At 38.8% G+C, this 22,254-nt stretch overlaps 1 protein-coding gene across 5 annotated transcripts in view; it reads left to right on the forward strand.

The window, feature by feature from the left end:
* Tjp1 (tight junction protein 1) overlaps nucleotides 1-22,254 on the forward strand; it is an 81,866-nt gene that overhangs the window by 50,536 nt on the left and 9,076 nt on the right. For 3 of the 5 annotated variants that reach the window (XM_028776661.1, XM_028776659.1, XM_028776660.1), the window contains exons 11-24: nucleotides 698-848; nucleotides 3,058-3,166; nucleotides 4,419-4,638; nucleotides 4,916-5,100; nucleotides 5,228-5,323; nucleotides 8,069-8,151; nucleotides 8,799-9,009; nucleotides 9,295-9,395; nucleotides 12,356-12,706; nucleotides 13,035-13,277; nucleotides 13,952-14,821; nucleotides 14,943-15,040; nucleotides 16,189-16,416; nucleotides 20,968-21,134. In XM_028776661.1, coding sequence (XP_028632494.1) covers nucleotides 698-848; nucleotides 3,058-3,166; nucleotides 4,419-4,638; nucleotides 4,916-5,100; nucleotides 5,228-5,323; nucleotides 8,069-8,151; nucleotides 8,799-9,009; nucleotides 9,295-9,395; nucleotides 12,356-12,706; nucleotides 13,035-13,277; nucleotides 13,952-14,821; nucleotides 14,943-15,040; nucleotides 16,189-16,416; nucleotides 20,968-21,134 — 3,113 coding nt within the window. The remainder of the gene's footprint in view (nucleotides 1-697; nucleotides 849-3,057; nucleotides 3,167-4,418; nucleotides 4,639-4,915; nucleotides 5,101-5,227; nucleotides 5,324-8,068; nucleotides 8,152-8,798; nucleotides 9,010-9,294; nucleotides 9,396-12,355; nucleotides 12,707-13,034; nucleotides 13,278-13,951; nucleotides 14,822-14,942; nucleotides 15,041-16,188; nucleotides 16,417-20,967; nucleotides 21,135-22,254) is intronic. The other 2 variants (XM_028776662.1, XM_028776663.1) reach the window with 1 other exon arrangement.

Below are 22,254 nucleotides of genomic sequence, written 5' to 3' on the forward strand. Positions count from 1 at the left end.
TGCAGAGCACTTTGACCAGTGTGTTTTCTGCTCAGCTGTTTGCTCCCAACATAGTAGAAGGACATGCATACATCTGTTCCTTTACTTCTTCCTAGGGACATAAGGGACAGCGACAGATGTAGGTCGAATCAAGAATTGCTGAATAACCTTAAGTTCTTATCTCAAAGTTAAAAAGAGCTTCAGATTAAGGGTACTCGAAAGAGCCAAGTACCAATGACCAAACTTAAATTCACTATCTTGATTGTAGAGATTATACCAGACGCTGCTTGAATACTTTCTCATAGTAAGAGAATTACTGCATATTTTCTTTTCTTTATATTAAATGAGACTTTTCATTTATTCTGTGGGGTTGGTGTAGAAAAGTGGGTTTTGGTTTTATTTTTTAGGTATTGGGAATTTACCATATATACTTGATTAAGAATAGGGAAAATATTGTTTATAAGAAAAATTATAGAGTGGTCACAAAAAGCATTATTTCTCCATCAAATTTAGATATTTTAAAGCTTATTTTCTAATAAGAGGTTAGAAGGTCTAATAAATCTGGTTTTGGATTCTGATACGAAGTTTTACTTATTAAACAAGTGCTATATAGGAGGCTTTAGAAATGATGGTCCTCTATTCCTTTCTGAATGTAGCTGTTGCTGTAGCAGCCTGCTGTGACATTTAACTGTTTGAAATGAAATATCTGTTTTAACAGGCCCAGCATGAAACTGGTAAAATTCAGAAAAGGAGATAGTGTGGGTTTGCGACTAGCTGGTGGAAATGATGTCGGAATATTTGTAGCTGGCGTTCTAGAAGATAGCCCTGCAGCCAAAGAAGGCTTAGAGGAAGGTGATCAAATTCTCAGGGTATGTCAGTATATCATCTTTCGCGGATTCAAAAGTCTTAGATCATCAGATGCCAGCCATAACAGACCTACTGTTGTGATTAGACTATAATTTATGTACAGTCTCTTGAACCACCTAAGTTTCAAATTAAGAACTGGTTAGATCTAGCTTGTGTTAGACTGGTGTCTTGTCATTCCGCCTTTACTCTTGTTTGCTGTTTGGTTATCTTGTTAGTGATGTTTTACTGAAGTCATTGCTGTTCAAAGTGTTCAAAGACCCTATAATGAAAACACGTTTTAGATCCCTCTACCATCTACCAAATAGTCTTTTAAAAGTTAGTTAAACATTTGGACTGTCCAAGACTGCTAGCCACCACAACCTGGCAGCCAGCAATTTTGGTTATTATTTTCCCATGAGAGTTAGGAGGAGTCATAAGAATGCCGGCCTTTCCCACTCCTTATTCAGATAGTGCTCACATCCAGGAGGATGGATGGAGTTTACATCAGGCAGATCTGTAAGCTGCCTGGCTTTCAACCTTCAAACCCCGCAAGAAAGGTGATCGTTGACAAAAGCCAGGAGAACTTAGGCTAGAAGTAATCTACAAATGGTGCTTTTCTCTCCTCTGCTTTTTTCTCCATGGCAGTGTTGCCTACTAATGGTAGTGCCTTCATCTGTCTCTCACTCCTCTTTAGAGTCTGAATGTTTATATGTGTTTGGCTACTGGTAGGTTAGCTCTGTTCCAGTTTTTAAATAAGAACACCAGTCTATCCAGTGTGGGTTGTGTGTTACTGTTTTCCCTATCTCCTCTCTTTGGTTCCTCCATTCTGCTCGTGCTCGCACCCCCCCCCCCCAGCCTTCCTCTTCTCTGCTGCATTAAGTTTCCCATCTGCTGCTCTACAGTCTTGCAGCTTTGTACATCTCTTCCTCTTTCCCTCCTTTCTGGTTCTTCATAGTCTCATTTCTCTCCTTTGCTGCTCTCTATTTCAAAGGGTGGTTGAGTTCCTTCCTTGCTTTCTTTTTCTTTCTTTTTACAAACAAACAAATACCCAGTGGCCTTACAACCTGGCTATTTATCCACAACTGAGTCTGAATTTTCATAGGCATTGCTGACCAGAGGCAAGTTCACCTCACAATTTCTATGATTTCTTAGCAGCATGTGCCTGTCAGTCCTCAAAGACTTTCTGGAGACTCTATCATGTGACTCCTGCTCCTGCTGCCTTGACTTGTAATTTCGGAGACAAGTCTTCATCCCAATGAGTAGCCCACAGCCAGACTCTTCTTTACTTGAGCAGTTTCCTGTGCTGGGGCTCTATCCTCCTTTCCCTTCAGACTCAAGCATATGAAAGTCAGGTATCATCTCTGACTCAGCAGTTTCCCTCTGACATTGTATTAGGTTCTTCCCAGTAATATCGCATGCACTTGGTGCACTTCTGTTGCATTTGAACATAACATGATGACAGTGCTGACTGTATTTGAAATTCTACCACTTACTTCTTGCCTATCTCATGATCCTGTTTTGAAGGAATCAAGGAACACATCATCTAAAAGCAGCTTCTTAATAACTCACTTTGGGTTTTCCATGAAAGTAATTAGAACATTTTGATTATTTACCTTTTGGCCTTTTTGTTATTATTGTTTTTAATTAATGGAGAAAATTTTCCTAATGGTATCAGGATTACACTTGCCTATAATTCTGTTCAGTTATTGGTGACACTCAGGTAGATTTAATTTCAACCTCATTTTGGAACTTAGAGATTTACTAATATAATTAGATACTGACTTGAGAACCAGAAAGCGTCCATTACAAAGTTGCTGTTATAGGGGCACCATAATGCATATCTTGTCTTTTTAACTCTTTTTTGGTATATAGTTTACTTTTCAGCAAATAATAAAAAAAAATAGGCTATAATCTATATATGTAGAGTGAATGTGGAATTTTAAATATAGAGATAGTGAATATATATTGTCATTTTGAGTCTAAATTGCATAGATCTGTAATAGGTTATCTTAATATCAGGTAGTATTGTAGCTACTTTGAATTTACATTTTGCTCACCTTATTTTGTTTGTGCTTATTTTAAATTAGAGAATTTTATATTCTCCAAAGTTAAAAAAACTTCCCTGTTAAGTATAATATTGTCAAGTTAGACTCTGAAAATACTTTTCTGAGTAAATAAATACATTTATATTCCTAAAAATAGTATAAATTTATAAAATTTTTATTTTAATAGGTGAACAATGTAGATTTCACAAATATCATAAGAGAAGAGGCTGTCCTTTTCCTCCTCGACCTCCCTAAAGGTGAAGAAGTGACCATATTGGCTCAGAAAAAGAAGGATGGTGAGATACTGTTTGACGTGGATAGAATTAACCTGGAGGGATTGGAGGGAGTGGTTCAGTTGTTCAGAGTAAATCAGAGTCAGGATGGTAGCAGCTCATAGTCCTACACTCAAGAGCCTGGCATAAGAGGATTGTGAGCTCAAAGACAGGCATGATGACACCCCTCAAACAAGAGGTTCACCTGGCATGATGACCTAGGCATTTTGTCTCCCTACTTGCTAGGCAGAAGTAGGTGATTCCAGGTAATTTAGAGATCTGTGATTTGAGTCCAGCCTGATCTACATTCCAAGTTCCAGGACAGCCAGGGCAACATAGTGAGACTGTGTCTTAACAAAACAAAGTGAACAATTGAAAAACGTAATTCTAAAATAAATAATTTCCATTTGAGGATGATTGACTTTATTAATCTGTTAATTTTATTTAAGGTTCTATAGTCTTACGCTATGCTCATTAACAGAGCAAGATAAATATGACCAGTATTTATGCCATTATGATTTAAGTCAAGTGCCAGCCAATCCTTAATAACTCAGAAGAATATTTGTTTTATTAGCTAATGGAATTATATAAAAGAATATGTGGATAGTGGTTAAGTTTTGTACTGGTATTTCCCAAGCAATATACAAAATTGTTAATATCATTTTAAAGAATATGTAACTTTTCTTTCTGTGGTCTTTTGTTTGTTTGTTGTTGTTGTTTTAGCTTTGGCACTATGAGCATTTTGGCCAAACACTGCATTTTTGGTTTGGTTTTGTGTTTTTGAGGTGGGTGCTTCATGTGGCCCAGTTAGCGTAGAGCTTACTGTGTTGAAGAGGTTGTTCTTGAACACCTGATCCTCTTGTCTACCTCCTGAGTGCCAGGGTTGCAGGAATGAACCACTGTACACAGTTTAGCATGCTCAGTTGGAACAGTCAAAGTCTCCTGGAAGAATAGGGCAACAAAAATTATTCTTTACAGCATTTGCAGCTCAATTAGCTGCTATAATAGGAAGCAGAAATGGAACAAATCCATCTTTTTCTGCATCATTTCATCATGAGCCCAATGGAGGTTCCAAGATACCCTTTTTAGGAGGTAATATAAATGGTTGAAAAAGAATGAGATGAGATAATTCCAGATACATAGTGAAAACTGAGGATTGACGGGGTATTGTATGTTGATGTGGGCATTAGCAGGGGCGTCTTCATGAACTATCTTTTCTGCAGATTATGGGTTTTTTATCCCAGTAAGTATTGATTAATGTGTTTCTTTTCCTTAGTTTATCGCCGCATTGTAGAATCAGATGTAGGAGATTCATTCTATATTAGAACGCATTTTGAATATGAAAAGGAATCTCCTTATGGACTTAGTTTTAACAAAGGAGAGGTGTTCCGAGTCGTGGATACCTTATACAACGGAAAGCTGGGCTCTTGGCTTGCCATTCGAATTGGCAAAAACCATAAGGAGGTAGAACGAGGCATCATCCCTAATAAGAACAGGTATGAACTCTTGAAAACTCATTATCCTGTGACTTAAGTCATGATAGACAGTTGGGGGATCCAAGTTTGTAAGATTTGTATTGTTCAGTGTGTTCACTTGCTACTGTCATAACTGACTCAATGACTGTACAAACGACTTAATTAAACACCTTTGAAATGAAAGGTACATGTGAGCCTCGGTCCTCAGTTTTGGCATTCCATTTCATTGTGAATTTTTTTCTTGTTGCCTTTTACATAGTCTGGTTTATGTTTTATTTTGTTTTGTTTTTTCCAATAGAGCTGAGCAGTTAGCCAGTGTACAGTACACACTTCCAAAGACAGCAGGTGGCGATCGGGCAGACTTCTGGAGGTTCCGAGGTCTTCGAAGCTCCAAGAGAAATCTTCGAAAAAGCAGAGAGGACTTGTCAGCTCAGCCAGTTCAAACAAAGTTCCCAGCTTATGAAAGGGTTGTTCTTCGAGAAGGTAGTTTGTTTCCTATAGCTTAGTGTATATTTCTTCATAGCATTGTGTTTCAGGAAGTGGAAATTTAAAAACTTAAGCCATCATCATTATGTCTTTTTGTTTGTTTGTTTGTTTAATTTCTCTCCAGCTGGATTCCTAAGACCTGTAACCATCTTTGGACCAATAGCTGATGTTGCCAGAGAAAAGTTGGCAAGAGAGGAACCGGATATTTATCAGATTGCAAGTGAGTAAACATAGGGTCAGCACTGACCTTCACTGAGCTTCAAGCTTTCTTCCTTTGTCTCATTCCTCAAAAAGTACAGCTTTGTGAGACATTTATACTTTATGTCATTGTTTTTAATTTGAAAGGAAGGCAGAATGATTGTGTTCTCGCAGTTCCCTGTGCTAGGAACAGTCACTGTTTTTTAACTTTTTGCTTCATGTGAAAGCTGCCTAGCTCCATGATCTTGTTGAACCTTCACAGTAACACTGTGAGGAGAGAATCAAACACTGGTTTTAATGGTGAGCGGCCCGAACCTCAATGCACTGTGCTAAGCATTGCTGCACAGCTGTTAGGTTTAACATTTCCTAACATTTCTTTTTGATGATCACTAATGAGCATGGCCTTTATCTCAACCTTCTCTGACTGTGCCCAGGGACTTTCAATAACTAAACTACAGAAATATGTAACAGGGTGATGAGTTGTGCCCGTGCTGGTAACTGTTATATTGTAGACTTCAGTCTGAGTCAGTGAACATGGAGGCGGCAGTGTTCTGTACACCTGCGCATGTGTTTTAACCTCTGAGTATTATGATGGTGGGAATATACAACCTCAGTCATAACCACTTGGTGTGCTTTAAATAATGCTTGAAAACTTACACTGAAGTTTTCTCATACTTACTCTCTCTGTGAAAGTTAAAATAATAATTTTGACACATGTCATCACCACCCCCAATTTCCCCATTACAATTTCTTTTATAATTTTCCAAGTTCATTTTTTGTGATTTTATAAAGTTTTATTTTCCTTAATAAGTAATAAAATGTTTTTAATGTTTTTCCTGAACCTTATGACTTCTTTGATGACTTCTTTTTGTATATAGTTTCTGCCTTGTTTTTACTGGTTTATTTTTGTAAGAAGATAGCTTTTCCCATACTTAAGATGGTTTTCTTATAGGAAGGAAGAAGCCATAGAATGTGAACACATTGTGCTTGTTTATTGTGTGGGTAGTATTGCTGTCCAGAGGATTATGCCCACAGGTTTTTGTTATTAGACTCACAGACTCATTTAACGTTTTGAAATATATATAATATTAGAGTTAGCACATTACTCTTTTTTTATATTGCTTTTAATTTGATTTTGATGAAATTTAATATTTTCTAAAAATCAGATTTTTTACTCTTTTTTTATATTGCTTTTAATTTGATTTTGATGAAATTTAATATTTTCTAAAAATCAGATTTTCACATATAAGTGATACTAAAGTTTGAGCATATTAAAAAAAGTTTTTCCGCCTCTACTTTTTTCAGATGTCTTTTGGTTATTGTATAGCAGGCAGCATTTCTCCTGAAGAACCAAGTTTGTAGGTTTTAAATGCAGGGAAAGCAAGTTTGAAGGTTTCAAAAACTTAGCTTTAGGGGATCGTGCATTGGTTTACTCAGACTATGCCACAACCACACATGAAACTTCAGGTAGCATAGTTATAAATAGCCTTTTGAGTTAAGGGCTAGAAGAAGCATTCTCTTCTACTGAAAGCCCCAACTAATTACTCTTCTTACTCACATTTGTCAGATGAAGCTTGTCTTCTGATAGTTTCAGTCTCTAGTATTGCCTATTCATTGGTGCTACTGGCTATTTCAGTAGCTATTCAGGCTATTTCTCTGCCTTTTCTGACCTGAAACACCAGAGCTTTTTCCCTTCCCCACACACTTCCATTTGTGGCCAGAGTCACAAACATCACTGTTCTCCTTAATGAAGAAGTCAAGTAATGTATATTATGTATAAGGTAATAGAAGGCTGCCAAGATGACGCCCAAGCTGCCTCACAGTGGCATCTCCAGCTCCTCAGCTTCAGTGCTTACACCTCTGTGACTAGAGGTGAGGTGTCTGACTGGAAACCTCCAGGCCATTTGCTGCATCATTGTGGATCTCAGCCCATCATGGCTGACTGGTTCCAGGCAGGAATAGCTTCCCTGTATCTGTGTGCCACACAAATGAGACTATATTTTTTTGTGTCACTGTGGAGGAGGGTGGGAAACTAAACCTCAGGTAAAGGACAGAAAGCATTCTTAAGCCCATAACTTCTGGAATTTTTAGGAATATTAATAGGATTGAAAGAACAATGAAGAAAAGGTAAGCATATCAAATCTCAGATTTTAAAAAAACATATTTTTTTTTCCTAGCAAACAAGAATTTATTGTAATTTTACTTTCCTGGCCTTAATAAAAGCAAACTCATCAGTACAATTTTTAAAATCTTTATCTCATGTTAGGCGAGGTATTTATCACATTTAATCACATATAATTTTTTCTAGCATACTGATTGTTTTCCTTGCAACCTTTTTTTTAAGGACCACATCATAATACTTATTTTCATTACTAAAGTTCTTGCCTCCTTAGTTTACTCCGAAAGCAAGTGCCTCACTTGCCTTCTCTTAATCCTGGTTCTCTTGGAAAACATTTTCTGACCTAATATAGGTCTGTCTTACAAGGGTCAAGGGTCAGGGGTTAGGGAGTGGATAGCTACCTCCTTTAGTGATTTCCACCCTCTGTGATGGAAACATTTTGCTTTTTACAATAACTAAACAAACAGGGGCTTGATGACTTGCTACCGACCTCTAGTGGATAGAATCCATAATGCTAAACATCCACCATGTACAACACAGCTCTGTACCCAGGTATTACTCCAGCATGACTGTAGTGCCCAGTATTTGAGAAATTCTTATCTAACCAGTGGAAATACTGTTTTATTTTTGTCCTGTCTTCATGAATAGAAAGTGAACCACGAGATGCTGGAACTGACCATCGTAGCTCTGGAATTATCCGCCTTCATACAATAAAACAGATCATAGATCAAGTAAGTTATAAGTCGACCTGCTCCTTATAAACGGTAGAGCTTACGGCTTTGATGAGGAGATGTAGTGTATAACAAAGGGAGAACCTCCCAGTGCTGTTGTTAGTGTGTCCTGAGGAAGTTAACGATGGACCTTACGGCTTTGATGAGGAGATGTAGTGTATAACAAAGGGAGAATCTCCCAGTGCTGTTGTTAGTGTGTCCTGAGGAAGTTACGCTATCGTTGTATAAAAGCGTCAACAGCAGCTTCAAGAAGATAGTTGTAGTCAACACCAGAAGATCCTTCACTGCTGTAAAAATACTGATGCTTAGATGTAATTAACATGGTGTTACAGCAGTACACTTCAGAGTGTGTGTCTGGAAAGAGATGTCAGAAACATTAAGTTGCTACACTGACTTTTACAGAATGAGCACAGGTAATAATTGTTAGCTTACAAAGTTGTGACTGAATCTTAAGAATAGCTGATAAAAAGGTTTTAAAATTGGGTTGGAAATTCTGATTACATATTTTTAATAAATGCTCCTGAGACGTAGCAATCACAAGGTTCAACTAACACCAAAGTATAGCAGAGCCTGTGGCGATTTTTAGAAAAGAATTGAGTTTTAATGGTGTTTTGTATCTTTGTATGTGTTTTCCTTCCTGTCTCTAGGATAAACACGCTTTATTAGATGTAACGCCAAATGCAGTGGATCGTCTTAATTATGCGCAGTGGTATCCAATTGTTGTGTTTCTCAACCCTGACTCTAAGCAAGGCGTAAAAACAATGAGGATGAGGTTATGTCCAGAGTCCCGGAAAAGTGCCAGGAAGCTATACGAACGGTCTCATAAACTTCGTAAGAATAATCACCATCTTTTTACAAGTGAGTATAATACTAAAAGTTCTTTTTCAGCTTAAAATGATCAGGCAATAATATAGATGTAAAAGGTTTTGTTGTTCACATGCTAAAGCTTTTATGGTCTCTGCTTGGAGAGCTTACTATTGATGTAAAAGCAAAAATGTTTGGTTGAAAGGAAAAGTGTAATGAATGCCAAATAGAAATATGAAATACTTGTCTCCTCAGACTGATGATGGACAGGGTTGGATGGTTTCTCCTCACTTTTGGCAATGTTCTAACCACTAAATTACATTGTTCATTCATTTTCAGCTACAATTAACTTAAACTCAATGAATGATGGTTGGTATGGTGCCCTGAAAGAAGCGATTCAGCAGCAACAGAACCAGCTGGTGTGGGTCTCTGAGGGGAAGGTATGGAGCTTCCTTTGTACACTTGCTAAATTACATAACTAATTAAACATGTCTTTTTGTTACCATTCTTTTCTTCCTAGATCAAGAGTTTAAAGAAATTTTGGAAAAGGTTTTATAATACTTTTATCATTTGTATGTAGTGGTTATAAAGTTGAAAGCTTATCTTTTTTCCTCAACTAAATTACTAGCCTGTTGGGGTTTTCTGTTAAAGAATTCTCAGGTTACACTAAAAACCATTTTTGACTTTGCCCCATGTAGCTGGGGAGCAACAGCTTTGAGCTTGACTTCAGTTTCCTTCCCTAAGTGAAGGGATTATGGCTTGAGTAAGGAGGCCTTCCTAGAAAGACAAGTAGTGTGTGGGGAACACCACCCTCCAGTGGCCGTCAGGAGTGTAGCAGAAGCCACTAGCCCACTGAAGCGCTAGGAAACATTCAAAGTAAACACAGCGTGCCCTCCTCACATTTTACCTTAGGAATTAATTCCTTCTACCTCCTCCAGTGGAACCTTACACATCCTTAACAACCAACTGGAAAGCAGTAAGCAAACTAGTTTGGATTTTGGTTTTTACGAATACCTAAATAGCTAGTATTAAAGTAACTGCTTTCTGGTATCAGCTTGGTTTATACTGGTATTTGATGGGAAAGATCTGTTTGTTTGGAGAGGTAATTGTTTCCTTAAGGTACACTGTTGAAGGAATCTTTGTTTTTAATGCCGTCTACCTTCGTCAGATCCATGTGGTTGTTAGGGAATATTGAGAGTCTCTCTGGGTTTTTGCCTTGTTTTTGATTTTAAGTTTTTATGTTGCCTTGTTTGTTTGAGTTTTGTGTTTTGCCCCTGCATGGACCCTCCCTTCCTCTGCCTGGCTGTTGTGCAGATGCTCTGGCAGTGCATGCTGCATGTTCAGTGAGTCCTCTCCAGAAACATGTGACCTCTGCAAGGAAAGCTGTTAGGCGTTTATAGCTAGAGGTAGCACCACTGTTCTCAACTCTTACAAAGCATCAGAGTCCTTCTCATTGTGTACCATCGGGTGATGGACTGTGCAGATGAGAGAGTAGGTCACTCTGAATAACTCACTACACCAGTTTATAGCAACACACCAGGGTTTACTTTTGTGGCATTTGATAGAAGGATTGAGTCCTCTTCATGTTCCTCATGTGCGGGTACATAATTCTCCCAGTATACTTTGCCAAGTAGAATGTTGATAGCCTTCACTTTTGAACTGAGTTCTTAAAATTAGTCTAAATTTAATTAGTATAAAGTTATACATACTTGCCTGAAAGTTATTTTTTAACCCATAAAAATTAATTTTCTATGATTTATCTTTGTAATACTTCGTATACTTGGTTTTGTTTTCAAGTAAAGGATTACTGCAACTTTTTATTTAAGGTAAAATAGAATATTATTGCTTAGTTTGATGCAGTTTGTAAATCAGAGAAGTTATTATAACTTAAATCACACTTGGTTTCTCTTGCTGCCCCTTCCATCCAAATATGTTTTACCAGAATGGATAGATAATTGGAGACAAGAAATTTTTTATTTTCACCAACTTTTCTGAATTTATCATTTTGACTTAATTGCCACAGAGTTACTTTTTTGCAAGATCTGACACACTCTTGTGAACTCAAGAAATGTCATCCTGAGAGTTTCTTAACGTTAAGACATAATATTTCCTACTTCAAAACAGCCATGGCTCTTGCTCACTTCTGTATTTCAAGAAGCTAGATAGATGGGTGGATTCTGTGATTCTTCTGCAAGCTTTAAATTGTTCCCATTGAGTTAAAGATTAAAGGAGATGGCAAGAAGACTTCTCTTCAGCAGTAGCCATTATAGAAGGTAGTGATCAGTGGGAAACATTTTCCTGTAACCAAGCACAGCCCTGGGATTTTCTGCCCCTAGCCTGGCACAGCCTCCCCTCACTCATCTTACCAGATAGGCAGTGCTTGAGGTCAGCCTCTCACTGAAGCAAGCAATGACATGAAAAGCACTGTTAAGGAGATCTGGCTCCCAAGACCATGCTTGGCATAAGAGACTCAGAGCTGCACCACCCCTGCTGGTTACTGCTAGTGCATCTGCCTAGAGAGTGAATCTCAACATTTCTCACACAGTGTGGTCCATGCTGTAATGGAAGAAATCCTTGTGATTTCAGGATTCTAGTTCTATCGCTTCTTCTGCAATATCTTCAGAGACTGCTCTGGTTAACCCAAGTACTAGTTTCAAACTGGTGTTCAGTGACAGTCTGTTGACTGCAGCCCATAGTTCCCTTTCCTCCTGTACTTCTCATTTTCTTTCTGAGCTACTCTGAAGCTCATTACCTTAGACTGTTAGGAGTTAACTCTGGTCTTAATTACTTGCAAAAGACAAACGTAACAGCTTTCCCTTTTCATCCATTGGCTACTAAATCTGTGAAAAATAAGAAAGAATGTCTTCTTAATTACAGGTGATGGTTTTCTGTTATTTCATAAAAACTTTAAGGGCCAAATTCCAATTAAAAAAAATTGTTTCCTAACTATAAATAGAGTATTTCTTACTCAGATAACTGTGGGGTTATTTTTTCATAGTTGTTCTCACAAGTGCTGTTCTGTCAGTGTGCCCTTGTTTGTGTGAGCTTGGTTTAATAGCATTCTCTTCTTCACCTTGCTTTTTGGATAAAAAGCTAATGACTAGGTTTATATCTGTGTGTCATGCCAGAATTCCTTCCTGTTCTCTGTGGCTGGGCCCTGGCTTTGTCCTGGCTAGTCAGCCTCTGTTTGATTCATCCAAGCCCTTCTGATCTCAGGGGATGCTATGTGTATCTGCATGTGTGCTTGTACAATCTTCTTGACCTTTCCTCATCAGAAATTTCAAGAAATAGATATGATTTCTCCAAAGAAAAATATTCTTTTCAATCTCTCTTGTAAAATAAAGGCCATCTCTTAAAGAACTACTGAATAAAATTTTTAATTTACTTTTATTTGACCCAGGCGGATGGTGCTACAAGTGATGACCTTGATTTGCATGATGATCGTCTGTCCTACCTGTCAGCCCCAGGTAGTGAGTACTCAATGTATAGCACGGACAGTAGACACACTTCTGACTATGAAGACACAGATACAGAAGGCGGGGCCTACACTGATCAAGAACTAGATGAAACTCTTAATGATGAGGTGGGGACTCCACCGGAGTCTGCCATTACACGGTCCTCTGAGCCTGTAAGAGAGGATTCCTCTGGAATGCATCATGAAAACCAAACATATCCTCCTTACTCACCACAAGCGCAGCCACAAGCTATTCATAGAATAGACTCCCCTGGACTTAAGACAGCCTCTCAACAGGTAAGCAGCAAGCATTCGGCGCTTAGAGTTAGAGGTGCATTATGAAGTTTTGAGAGTGTGGTGATAAGTTAAAGAGTATACCTTTTCTTCCTCAGATTACAACTTAATCTTGAATTTCAGATTGAGAGTACCAAGGGCTTTATTCTGAGTTTTCTGCATTCATCTTACGCAACATTATAATGAGCTTTTTAACAGAAATATAGCCCTATGAGGTCATAGCTAACAGTGTTAATCAACAGACTTAATGTCTACCAATCACTATTAAGTTGAGCAGGAGGTTAGTAATAGACACAAACATTATATTTAAAATATTTTAAACACTTCACAGAAAGCAGAAGCCTCATCTCCAGTCCCTTACCTTTCGCCTGAAACAAACCCAGCATCATCAGCCTCTGCAGTTAACCATAATGTAAATTTAACTAATGTCAGCCTGGAGGAGGAGCCCACCCCAGCTCCTCCCACCTCGCACGTATCACAAGCTGATTGCTTAGGAGCACCAAGTACTGAGGCAGCTCCCATAGTGCTCAGAGCTGAAGGACCGCCATTGCCGTCGCATGTAGACCCAGCAAAGGTACCTGTGCTGCAGTGCTGCAGTGCTGCACTGACTGCTGCTCTCCACCAACCTGGCACATGATCACCACTGCTTCGCCCTTTACGTTTTCCTTCTGCTTTTTCTTTTTTTTTTTTTTTTAAACTGGGCTCACACTCTAGTGCTTTCCAATAAGACAGATCATTTCAGTTTTGTAGTTTGCATGGCTTCCAATGGTATATTGATTATTTGTGTGACCAATCCTTTTAAAACTTGTGCTTCAATAATTTTTATTACTTTTAATTTTGATTTTAGTATCTTCTAGACTCCTTTAATATATAGTTTGAGACTCATCATAACATTTTTATGTTTATATAAATTATGGTGTTCATAAATTTTCTTCATGATTTTTATCTTCAGTGTCAAAATCAAATAGAAGCAGTCATTCTGTGACTTAATTTTCTGCTAAATGAATACATATCTCTACCTTACTTTTGTTGGTATAAGCTAAAGCGTAAACATGCCTACCTGTAGTGTAAATTGTGAGCTTTCACTTGAGCTAGCTGTCTACACTAATCTGCTGTGTCCCCCGTAGAAGTGGTAGAATATACCATTTCGCTTTTAAAATTATAACTTAATATTTGTCATTGCCTAATAAAATAGAATAGAATTAAAACAAGCCTTTGTCCTCAAATTTATTTATTTTTTAAATGCAGGTGTATAGGAAGGAGCCATATCCTGAAGAAATGATGAGACAAAACCATATTTTAAAACAACCAGCTCTTGGTCACCCAGGGCAGAGGCCAGAAAAAGAGCCAAATCTAGCCTATGATCCCCAACTTCCATATGTGGAAAAACAAGCCAGCAGAGACCTTGAGCAGCAGTCATACAGGTATGAGTCCTCAAGCTACGCAGACCAGTTTTCTCGGAACTATGACCATCGCCTACGATTTGAAGATCGAATCCCTACCTATGAAGACCAGTGGTCGTATTATGATGACAAACAGCCCTACCAACCTCGGCCTTTTGATAATCAGCATCCTCGAGACCTGGACTCTAGACAGCATCCTGAAGAGGCTTCAGAACGAGGTTATTTCCAGCGTTTTGAAGAGCCAGCTCCTCTGCCATACGACAGTAGAACACGCTACGAGCAGCTGCCACGAACTTCTACACTCCGACATGAAGAGCAGCCAACCCCTGGATATGAGGTGCACAACAGGTACAGGCCAGAAGCACAGCCCTATTCTTCAGCAGGTCCTAAGTCATCTGAGCCCAAGCAGTACTTTGACCAGTACCCACGAAGTTATGAGCAAGTACCACCACCAGGATTTACCTCCAAAACAGGCCATTACGAGCCTCTCCATGGTGCTGCAGTTGTTCCTCCTCTGATACCTTCCTCCCAGCATAAGCCAGAAGTTCTGCCCTCAGCTACCAAACCACAGCCTCCACCCCCAACTCTAACTGAAGAAGAGGAGGATCCAGCAATGAAACCACAGTCTGTGCTCACCAGAGTCAAAATGTTTGAAAACAAAAGATCTGCGTCTTTGGAGAACAAGAAAGATGTGAATGACACTGCCAGCTTTAAGGTAAAGGCGGTATGTCTTGACCCGAGTGTGTGATACAGTCGTGAGGGTCAGATGTTTCTTAATTCCTACTTACTCCTAATGATACCTTTCTTGCTAACTATCTCTTTTTTGTTTTCTGCAGCCTCCAGAAGTAGCATCTAAACCTCCAAGTGCTTCTCTTTCTGGCCCTAAACCTGTTCCTCAGAATCAGTTTAGCGAGCACGACAAAACACTCTACAGGTGGGTGTGCTTCACAGCATACGGCATGGATCCGAACAGGAAAGTTTGCTTTTTAGGGAGAAACTGGTTACTACTTAGTGAAGGAGAAGTATGAGGAAGAGGGGACCTTACTCTCCAAGCTGAGCAGCCAGCTTTCCTGATGAGCCCTGACCACAGGGACAGAGTATTCATGTGCTCCTGTGACCAAGCTTTAGTAAACAAATCTTTGGAAAAGTTGAGTTGTTTTGTTTTTAAAACAAATGGTTGAAACAAAAGTTTTAAAGCCATTATTGTTGTCTCCGTTTTAAGTATGTTCAGAGTCCGATCTGTTCGTTTGTAGGAGTGAAAACAAACTCAAGCTGATTTAAATACTACAATTCTTCATTTAGGGAGCATATGTAAAGTACTTGCTGCTGTTCTCTGTATTACAGAGCTGCTACGGTTGGGGCTTCCGGTTAAGTAGCACGTAGCATATGTTAGAGTAGGCAGAGAAGCCAGGCCTCCTGCTCTTGCCCCCGTGCTGTCAACTATGCCCCACAAGTGACAGACTGGCCCAACTCGTTTGCTTCATTTACTGAATAATAAGAAGAAGGAACTACTGTCCAGTGTAGTCAGCTGTTTCCTGACTTGTTTGTTTCCTTGCTCTACCCTCTAGGATTTTGGATAGATTGGGCTGTTTGCTCATAATGAGAATCATTTATTGGTCCTAGATTAAGTTTTTTTTTTTTAATCCCTTTTATTCTTGATTCTTAAAAGTCCCTTTTGCTGACACTGATAACATTGATATGGTTCTCCACAGTCTTGATTTCTTTTCTCTTTAATTGCTCCTCACCTGCTATGAAACCCCTTAACAAACAAACAGTGAGTTTGCTAAGTTGTACTAAGATTCTCCCGAGACAAAGGGAGCCACCTTTGCATGTACAACACGAATATGTTATTTTAGAATATACATGCTGATTTTTTTGACTATGCCATTAAAACCAAATAGTCATAGCTGTCAGTAAAAAGATGAAAGTACAAAACTAAACAAGATGGACCACTCTGAAGAACACCACCCGACATTGGCCTGTGCACACAGACAAAAGGGGAAAATCAAGATAGGATTAGACTTTTATGTTCTGTTGTCTTTGTAAAATTAACACCTAAAAATCTGTGTCCCTCATTATCAGGCTCCCAGAGCCTCAGAAACCTCAAGTAAAGCCACCCGAAGACATTGTTCGATCAAATCATTATGACCCTGAAGAGGATGAAGAGTATTACCGGAAACAGCTCTCTTACTTTGACCGAAGAAGTTTTGAAAGCAAGCCTCCTGCACATATTCCTGCTGGCCATCACTCAGAGCCTGCCAAGCCAGTTCATTCTCAGAGTCAGCCAAATTTCTCTAGTTATTCTTCAAAGTAAGTTTTTTCACCTAAGACTCAACCTAAGATGAAACAAAAGTTTCAGTTGCGTAATGTAGAGTTCAACTTCTAAGGAAACTGGACACAGTGTGTCAACACACACGGTGCTGCTGGGTTTTTAACTCTTAACCCTAACATCAGATACACAGAGTTTTGATGTAAGGAAGGTTGCTAAAAGCAAGAGTTTTGGTGAAAAGAGTGAGCTTAAGACTCTCAGTTGAGTCTTCAGTCTCTCCATGTAGGGACACACACTTAATGAACATCTTTTCTTACTGTGTTTTTGTCTTTAAGACATACAACTAGGTAGGTGGGGGGTGGTGGGGGGAGGGTCATAGGGAATGCTCAGATATTTTTTTGGTCTTGGTTTCACAAAGGTGAGAAGAGCTGTCTTTTTCTTTATTTTTCGAGCATGGGTGTTTGTAGAGTTTTGTAGTCTGGCTTTACAGATATCAGCCGAGATGAAATTACAGGTTTCTTGGTTCTCAGTTTTTTTTCCCTCTTCTCTCTTCTTTTATGATTTTATGTTGGTGCACTTTTTTCTTGTGCCTGGTGGATTAGTGCTTCCTGCTCCTGGCACATCTCTGCTTGGATCCTCACAGAGTTTGGGACTGAGAGTTGGATATAATCCAACACAGGCACTAGTGGCTCATACTCCACAAAACGAGACCCATAGAAACAAAAACAGATGAATTTGTCACAAAGAATTAGTTTCCAAAATTATGGGAGCTGCCCAAACAATATCCTAAAAGGCAGATGGTCTGAAAAGCATCCAAATTCAGGGAAGGACTACATTCTTTACCTGGTAAGAGGCAAGAGGGATTCCATTTGAGCTGAAAACCCATTTCTAGTGCACCACCCAGCTTAGTCACTATAAGTTGAATGGAACTATGACTTAGACATAAGACATGTGAGTTTTGTGCCCAGGGTTAAAGGCATGCACATTTTACTGAACCTCAACTCTTAGGATTGTGTGAAACTCTTAGGATTTTGTTTTATTTTGAAACTTGTAATATTGAAGACTCAATTTAGTTACTTCTGTTTTCTGAGATACCATTAGTAAAGATTTAGAACATCTTAGTTTCTTTAAATCTTTGTTTCTATTGAAGAGATCAGTTTGTGAGAAGTACAGATGCATACTTTACTGCAGTGGAGAATTGTGTTAAATACATTTTTCTAGCACAACACTGGACAGGTGCCTGACAGCATCTAGATAGAATATCAGGTCATTTAAGCTCAGTTTTTGGTAAGGCAAAGAGTATATTCTATAGTAATCTTTTTCTCTTTAAAATTAGTGTATGAGTCTTTTGCTCACATGTATGTATATGCACCATACATGTGCCTGGTGCCCACAGAAACTGGAAGGGAGCATCAGATCCCTTGGAATTACAGTTAAATATGGTTATGAGCCACTATATGACTAGTGGGAACTGAGTCAGGGCCTTCCTCAAGAGCAGCAAGTGCGTGTAACTGCTGAGTCATGTCTCCAGCGCCAAGTAGTCATTTGTCTTTAAGAGATGAAACAAGATGCGTTTATTGGTTTGGAAAAGGTGGGTGCATCACACTGTACCCATGAAGTTTATAGAGCAACTTTTGGGAGTTGGTTCTTTTCTTCCACTGTGTGAGTCTAGGTATAGGGAGGATGGGAGGATTGACCTCAGGTTGTCAGGCTTCGAAGCACGTGCCTTACTGGCTGAGCTTTCTTCTTGGGCCCAGAAGTAATCATTCTGAAGTGTTCTGTGAAACTCACTAATTCCTGTTAGAAGAGAGCCAGGGGATTTAAAGAAATACTTTATCCTTTTACATACCAGATAAATAGGATATAGCCTTAAAAATACATGGATGCCAGGGCTTGAAAGATGGCTCAGTGGTTAAGAGTACAGACTGCTCTTCTAGGGAAATTCAATTCCCAGTACCCGCCAGGCTCTCACAACTGTCTGTAACTACAGTTTCAGGGGACCCAACAAAGCACACAGACAAAGCACCAATGCACATAAAATAAAATTAAAAAATATTTGTCTAAATTTGCCAGCAAATTAGATGAAAAGTTGTTGGTTTTTTGGCTTTTTGTTACTGTTGTTGGTTTGTTTGTTTTTTTTGAGACAGGGTCTCACTATATATCCCTGGCTGTTATGGAACTTACTGTGTAGAACAGTCTGTCTTCAAACTCACAGATATCTGCCTGCCTCTGCCTCCCAAGTGCTAAGATCAAATGCATGCACTACCAGGCCTGGCTAGAAAAGCATTTTTGATTTTATGTTAATTGGATTTTTTTTAAGAGCGAAAACCTAGTTATTTTTTGTTATATAACATTCTATTGGGGTCTAGAACACTGCCTAGAATCCAGTATTTATTGATTTAATGGAGCTCACTCAGTAAAGGGTACAGTGCTAATTGGATCAGTCATCTACCCCACTGCTAATCGGAACAGGTCTGGGAGGAGCCTGTGCTGTGCTAGTAATGGTTCTCACAGGTAAGCTTTGCCATTGGATGAAATAGATAGTGTCTCCTTTGACGTTTTGCCTTTCTGAGAACTAAGTGTAGGAGATAGGTTGATGACAGGCAGTACTTTGTTGTTGTTCATCTATGAGCGTGTTGTGTGTGGCAGGTTTACAAATAAGTATCCTCTCACCACAAGATTTAGCTTACTACTGGAGAGCTTGCTAGAAAAGAACGTCATTGATCATGGCCATGTTTGAAAGGTCCACATGTTTTCATTTGCCAATTTGTCGTTATTAAGGGATCAGTATGCCCATTATGTCTCATGTGTCCCTTTTCCTGTCTTTACTTATGCCATTTCTTTTGCCCAACCTTTTAAAATTGCGCTTTACTTATTCATGATTTGTTGATTATTATTTGATAATTGCTTATTGTCTTACTTCATTATTTTCTTCTTTCTTTTTTCTTTTCTTTTTTTTTTATGGTTACTCACGGCAGAGTTTCTCTATGTAGTCCAGGCTAGCCTCAAACTCAGAAAACTATGCCCACCTCTGCTGGATTAAAGGCACGCACCACTACCATCCAGCAACTCTTTGCTTTTTTTTTTGAGTGTTGCTGGGTGTTGAGCCCAGAACCTGAGGTGTGATAGGCATGTGCCCTGCCGCCGAGCTGTCCCTTATTCTGGCTCATTTCCTTGCTCACCATTAGCTGCTGTGGCATAGGTGAGCAGAAGCTGAGGCTGAGGACACAGATGGCAGTGAGAGGACACAGATATGTGGTATGAGGGGAGGGTATAACTAAGTTAATTATCTGTTAATATTATTGCTGGTTCCATTGGCTATGCGAGAGTGAGTAGTATGTTCTTTTATGAAGAAAACTTTGTTGAGATTGTGGATGTTGGTTAATATTTTAAATGACATTTGAGTTCTATTTGCTGTAAATCTTAGTTAGATTGACCGTTTTCTTTCATTTTTCTATTGCGCTTGCTTTGCCATCACCTAGATTTCTTGGCTCTTACACTAGCTATGACTACTTGAAAAGGAACATCAAGTGGTAAGACTGGCATTGATGTGAGGCTGTTCCATGAGATGTCCCTCACTGTGTCATTGGCATTATGTGCACTTTCAGATCTTAATGTTATCTTCTAACATTGAAGTCTAACTATGTGTAAGCAAGGTACCAGCTAATTTTGATGCTGTTGATAAAGCTAGATTATTTTCAACAAAAATATTGTATGAAAATGAATATACATTTCAAATAGATGTTATTGTCTGTGCACATACTGCCAGTGCAGCTTGGCACTCTGCAGTAAGGCTCAGGTGGCAGGGTTGCAATTATGGGTCTATTTAGATTCCATTTGTTTAAATTTTATGTGTTACTTATTAACAATTGGCAATTTGAAAAACTAAGGATACATGGCACAGTTTTCACTAGACAAGCCTTGTAAAGTAGTGTCTGCTACTCCAGCAATCATTAAACAGCAAAGAGAAAGAACCAGGGCAGGTTTTAAAGATGCCCTGTTGTTCCAGTGTTACTGGAACACAGCCCTGCCCATCCATTGACTGACTGTGTTTAATTTTGCCTGATAACAGCTAAGTCGAATAGCTGTGTCAGAGACCCTATGGCTCAAAAAGGCAAGTCCTTTATCTGGCTCTTTACTAGAAAAGCTTGGCAACATTGGATCTATGACATCATGTTTTATGGTGCTTTGAGTATGCTTGACACCAAGACTTTGTACCTGAGATACAAAATTAGAAGTGAGTTTAAGGAAGGTTTGTGCTAAAATAACATTTCTCAAAATATTTGCAAAACTTCCTTAAATTTTTATAAGTATCACAAATAATAAAAGTACACCCAAAATTTCATCTGCCTTTTAATAGATATCTTCTGGATGTTTTACTAATATTCTTCAAGTATCTGTGCTGTCTTGACATTTCTTGTGCTGATGAATTTGTTTGTATATTTTGGTAGAGTCGCTACCTATACTCATGAGAATAAATTGTGTAATTGGACATTTCTAGATACTTTTTTTTTTTTTTAAAGAAACAGCAGCAGTTTTGTGATGGGGTTTATTTTCCAGCATTGAAATGTCTTTCTTTTTCTTTTAAATAGGGGAAAACCCGAAACTGATGCTGTGGATAGATCATTCGGTGAGAAACGTTATGATCCAACCCAGGCCACGCCTCCTCCTCCTCCACTGCCCTCACAGTACAGCCAGCCAGCTCCACCTCTGTCCAGCTCTTCTCTCCACATACATTCCAAGGGCACCCAGGGTGAAGGTAGGAAGTTAAGACATTGATGCAGTACTGTATAGAGTAATGGCTATGAAGTTAAATTCTTACAGTTTTGAAGCTTAGGTGAGTTTAACGTTTTTTTAAAGGTTAAAAAATGTTTTGGCTGGTAATAGTAAAAAGTAAAGATTTTTTGTCAAAAATGTGTGTCATTTGGTGTGGGAGTTAATGTCTTTAATCCTAGTGCAGAGGCTGATGAATCTGAGTGTTGAGATTACCTTAGTCTGTATAGTAAGTTCCAAGCCAGCCAGGGCTACATACTAACTCTCACAGAAAAGAAAAAAAATGTGTTATGTGTTATCTTCTGTTTATATAAGTGATCATTATATTGGATGAGCCTTGTAGCTAAATGGATTTTTGTCGAGCCCCCCACCCCTGGTATTTTTTTTAACATAGCTTAATTTTATACCAGTCTCCACATCTTGAAACCAGCCATACCTATTAAGTCGTATGCCTCAGTTTAAATATTTAAGGGCCATGGAGATGGCTCAGCAGGTTAAATTGCTTCATAGGGCCTGATGTGAATTCCAACCCTGGAACTTGCATGGTCGAAGGAAAGAACTGATTCCAGCCAGTTCTCTTGCTGACCTCGTATACTCTCAGTGGCACACGCACATGCGCGCGCGCACACACACACACACACACGCTAAATAAGATGTAATTTTAAATATTTGAATAGTGCCTTATAAGACTTGTGTTCCATCTTAAGATGTGGACATAAGAAAGCCATAGTTTTACACAGAAAATATCTTTTCGTCTTTCAATAAAATCTCAATGAATGTAGCTCACTCATTTGAATAGCTAGATAATACTCTACCCTAATATAATACAATTTGTCTCTCTTTGACGTTTGTTAGTACCTATCTATTACATGGGAGTCAGATTGGAGGGTTGCATCCTTGAAGCAAACCAATTATTGTACACATAGCTCACTCATACTTAGAGATGCATGTGGTGGCACATGCCTTTAGTTCTGACACTTTGGATACAAAGGCTAGCCTGGGCTGTACAGCAAAAATTGTTTTTTTGGTTTTGGTTTTTCTTTCCTTTTTCTTTAAAAGAAAAACGAGTTGTTTGTTTGTTTGTTTGTTTGTTTGTTTTTTTCTGG

This window comes from Grammomys surdaster, unplaced genomic scaffold, assembly GCF_004785775.1.
Source record: "Grammomys surdaster isolate TR1022 unplaced genomic scaffold, NIH_TR_1.0 271, whole genome shotgun sequence".
Taxonomy (NCBI): domain Eukaryota; kingdom Metazoa; phylum Chordata; class Mammalia; order Rodentia; family Muridae; genus Grammomys; species Grammomys surdaster.